The sequence below is a fragment of the Gavialis gangeticus genome, unplaced genomic scaffold, assembly GCF_001723915.1.
Source record: "Gavialis gangeticus isolate Ggan-Ray unplaced genomic scaffold, GavGan_comp1, whole genome shotgun sequence".
Classification (NCBI taxonomy): Eukaryota; Metazoa; Chordata; order Crocodylia; family Gavialidae; genus Gavialis; species Gavialis gangeticus.
This window is the reverse complement of record NW_017728993.1, coordinates 58149389-58153900: the sequence shown is the minus strand read 5'-3', so window position 1 is coordinate 58153900 and position 4512 is coordinate 58149389. Positions and strand designations below refer to the sequence as shown.

Sequence of the window (4512 nt, the reverse complement as noted above, 5' to 3'; positions counted from 1 at the left end):
ATTCAGAAATAAGGGCATCTCTTTTAGTTGTATTTCCCCTCCATGAAGATGTGGCTTCTGCTCAGAGTCATGTGAACCCAAAGTCTGAGAAGTCTCTGCTTTGTGAAGACTCCTATGTTGCTGCATAGTCTGCAAAGATAACATAGTTTCATGCTCTAGTTATTCATCACTGAGATAACTCTTCCTTCTCCCCTTGATGGATAATCATTCCTGCTTCATTTGCTGAAAGGAAGAAGTCTGGTGCGCGCTAGATACAAAAAGAGCTGCCATAATTGACCTTAGTCAAAACAGTCAGTTCAAGCAATATCATTTTCATTTTGTTTTCTCTCAATACCTGGACTTGAAAACATCAAGATCCTCCACAGACAGTTGGACCCAAGTGTTGCATTTCTGAAGTATCTTCAGACCACACACAAGCCAATTCTAGAAGGGGACAGAGCTCACTCACCCTTTTCCTGGGCATTGGTCACTAGCTGCCACCTGGTTGTCCCTTAGCATCTTTTCTGTTCATTCTTGGCTTTACCGCTAGTCCTTGGTGGTAGCGTCTGTCAGCAGGAAGCAGCACCCTTGCAACACCAACACTGTTGGTTTTAGAGAAGAGTAAGTTTTCTTCTTCTGTTCTCTCTATCACTCGCTGTCTGCTAACTCCTTTTCTAAATGCCTTCTAGTTCTGACTGGGAAGGAGGTCAGGATTCTGCATAAAACGTTGTTCACTTGACAGTTTCCTCTCTGGGACTGACCTCCCTCCCAACCCCCATCCACCCTACCTGAAATATGTTCTTCAGATGTTACTCCACTGACCTAGGCACCTAAAGGTAATACAGTCAATGTTGAGTACCGTTTGTTGGTTAACAGCAATCCAGTGTTTTAATGCAGATTTGGAAGTGTCTTTCATAGTGCAAGGGCAGAAGAGACGTGGTTAAGCCCATGAGACCTATTGGAACTGCCTCCAGGGTTTGGAAAAAGAGGTGCCAGCCCACATGGCTCAGACCAGGGGAGAGCTCATTCCTGAAAAGGAAGCCATCAGGTGACAAGTTTGTGCTACTTTTCTTGAGCACACCAGTTCCAGGCAGGTCACTGCAAGCAGGGAAGAAAAAGTAGGGATTCATCAAGGAAGTCATCACAACAGTTCCATTTGGACAACCCAAATGAACCCCAATCTTGGAAGGCCAAACAGCTGCCTCTGCTGAGACTCTTTAAACTCCAACCTGGTGGAACTTGCAGTCGCATGTGGGAGCGAGCCAGGGCGGGAGCATGGCATGCAGAACTCTTTCCTCCTGGTTTTATTTTCTCAGCCACTAGCATGCCTTTGCACTGATGCATGGTGGGAAAGTGGTCCATCCATGGAGCCAGATGGAAGCAACTGGGCAATTCCTTTGACAGGTGACACTAGCCCACTGCCTTCTATGCAAAATGCTGCCTCCCAATTGCATAGACATTACCAGATGGGGATACATGACATTCCAGCTATGGGTTATCTGACAATATGCAGCAGTGCATGGGACCCAGGAGGAGGAAAGCAACCACAGAGTCCATGGGACACTACTGGTTCCTTTAAGTCACTGTGGTACCCACTGCCACATTTGAGTTACCCATTGCTTGTGTGCCATGTATCTGATTTATACCACTTATGCACAGCCCTGGGACTGGCAGAGTGACTGTACTTTTTAAAGGACTGAGAAGGGAAACAGGGAAGTGACTGCCAGTGCTGCAGAGAATACTGGAGCTGGCCAGCAGCAGCAGCAAGGAGTTGGAGAGGCAGGTGGTTTCTGCTGGTGTTCCTGGGTCTGTGTGAAGAGTGATATAAATCCACATCAGGACAGATTCTTGTGTATGATTTGCCTTGATTAATGGGTTTCCTGTTCTTTCCCTGTTTGTCCGTTTGTTTTTTCTCTCCTGTTCCCTGTATTATTTTGTTTGTTTGTTTCTTGCTCTCTGGGAATGCCTCCTTTCCTCTCCTCTCCTCTCCTCTCCTCTCCTCTCCTCTCCTCTCTGCATCTTCCTCCCATCCTGTCCCACTCCTCTTTCTTCCCCTGTCCCACTCCCTTCCCCCTCCATGAGCAGTGGCCGCATCCATTACACTGAGATGTATGAAATGCTGACTCTCATGTCACCACCGCTAGGCCTCGGCAAGAGATGTCCCTCCAAAGTGGCCTATAAGGTAGATCAACCCTTCCTTCCTTCCGGGCTAGTACTGAGCAGGAAATGGGGCAGGAGGGACTTGGGGATGGGGATATGATGTATATTCAGGAAGATCTTATCAGAAATGTCCCACTGCACAAGGAGGTCCAGTGACACCAGCTCCTGGTCTGTGCGTGCCACCCCTACTGTTTCTGGTGAGCTCTGGGTTGGAGCATTCCCCTAATGTTGGGAGAGAGAGCATGCTGGACCGGTGTAAGTGAGGGGATGTGGAAGGATAAGACATTTTCCCCCTCTTGAGTACACTTTTGAAAAGGGACATGGATAGTAGTACCCTAGGACAGCTGCCATAAGTGTGTCAGGGTACTTTCAGAACAAGGCCTCATCCAAAGTTGGGTGAAACTCAAGACTGATCATGCAACTTTGGGTGTGGACAAATGAATCACATCAAAGGGCTGGGAATTTGCCGTGTATCAGCTACTCTGTGTGTACACTGTTTGTTGTAAATGGAAACTAAACCACAGAAACTTTTGCTGAAGGTTTAACTTTCACTTACCATGAGGTAAGAACAAGCCCATGGATGGTTATTGCAGAGCAGCTGACATTTATCCATAGCCTCAGGCACACATCCCTACATGGATCTGAGCCACATATCTCCCATCCAGAATACTTTTCAGAATCTCAGCCACACCTCTTGGAAGTGCTGAAATGTGGAAAGGACAGGCACAGAGCATGTGTCCTGTAGGAGTGGGCCCATAGCTTGCCAGGCTTGGGGTGTTGCTCTAGGTTGAGTTCCCCAGGAATAGTTTCTGCAATACAGAACACAGACACTCTGCTGAGGCTGAGTTGGTGAGAGTCCCATCCCTTTGCCTGCTGAGGCTTGTCCCTCCAAGGGATCCTTTGATTGCTGTGCTGAGACAGTGCTCTGTGCTCCTTTCTTTGGGAGTACACTGTAGAATTTGCTGACTAGTTGCACAGGCTGGATTATATAGGAGGAAGCTCTGTCTGGATAAGGAGCTATGCAGCATGGAGCTTTGGGCAGATCAACCCATGAAGGCATTCAGAGTAGGACACCCTGTTGCAATACTCAGAACAAATCAGGGATAACTGTTAATGTGACTCCCAGATCCAAGCCTGGACCATGTATTTCCAAAGCTACTGGAGAGTCTTCCTGAAAATTGGCTCCTGGCCTTCTCCTAAAAGCTGACTGTGTATTCTTCAGTGATATGCCATGGGTGCTGTCTATGGAGAACTTCTGCATGTGCGCAGTCACATGTAGCTGCTCATATGTAGGTTCACACTCTCACAAGCACACATGCACTCCCCTCCTTACACATGTATATATGCACATGCTTCTGCTAGCATTGTGGCTGGCAAGAGCTTTCTGGTCCATGAAAATAGTGTGCTCAATGCTGAGGAGGGGGAAGGTGTGGGTGGGTATAGAGGAGGGAAAACCTGAGGTATATTTGAAGCGAAATATACTCTCTGAAAAGTGGATCTGGCTACTTCAGTTTGTCCCCTGCCAGGGGGATGGAGCATGACGTGCCCACTCCTGTCTTGATTGCCCTTTTCTCTTTCCATCTGCACTCTTTCTATCCCTTCAACCCTTGGATAAGTTGGATCCTATGCATGTGTGATCATGTGCTGGCAAATTTCATCACTGAAAGACTCAAAAAGGGAGCGCCAGGATGTAACTTGCTAGAGAAGTGACTCAATCAGAAGTCCCTAGTCCCCTGCCCAATGGGAAGGGGTGGGGCCTGGAAAGCAAAGACAATCTGGACTAGGACATGGAGCAGTCCCCCAGGGTTATCTTCCCCTCAGAGACTACTATAGCCCAATCCCTAATTTTCCAGAAACCCATTGAGGAAACACAGGGAGCACCCCTGATGCTCCAGGCCAGGGGATATCTCTGGGGGTATAATATGGGTTCCTGGTGAGCCGAAGGGCAAGCATAGGAAGGCAGTGAGCAGGTGCCCTGAGGGGTGGGAGGGAGGTGGGCTGGGAGGGAGGAGGGTGATCCTTGCCCTTCTTTTTTGGCTGTGCTGTTTTACACTCTCCGTTGCTTTTCTTGGTTTTATTTTTCCCCTCCTGCCTGGTTGATGTGTTTTTCGATATTGTTTTCCGCCCGCTGTCTTTTCTCTCTCTTACACAGAGGCTGGTGCTGATGAACATGCCTGTGGCTGAGGATATGACTGTCCATTTCACCTCCACCTTGATGGCATTGATTCGAACAGCGCTGGACATAAAAATTGCCAAAGGTATCAGTGTAGGTTGAGGGGCTGAGCAGTACGATGTAGGAGTCACTCCTGCAGGCTGGGACCCCTACCCCTCACAGGCTGTTACAGGGTGGGGTGGTGTTTTAATTAGAACGGC

At 48.3% G+C, this 4512-nt stretch overlaps 1 protein-coding gene across 4 annotated transcripts in view; it reads left to right on the top strand.

Moving 5' to 3' along the window:
• CACNA1E (calcium voltage-gated channel subunit alpha1 E) overlaps nt 1-4512 on the top strand; it is a 312745-nt gene that overhangs the window by 243494 nt on the left and 64739 nt on the right. For all 4 annotated transcript variants that reach the window (XM_019501773.1, XM_019501772.1, XM_019501771.1 and 1 more), the window contains 2 exons: nt 2065-2161; nt 4292-4397. In XM_019501773.1, coding sequence (XP_019357318.1) covers nt 2065-2161; nt 4292-4397 — 203 coding nt within the window. The remainder of the gene's footprint in view (nt 1-2064; nt 2162-4291; nt 4398-4512) is intronic.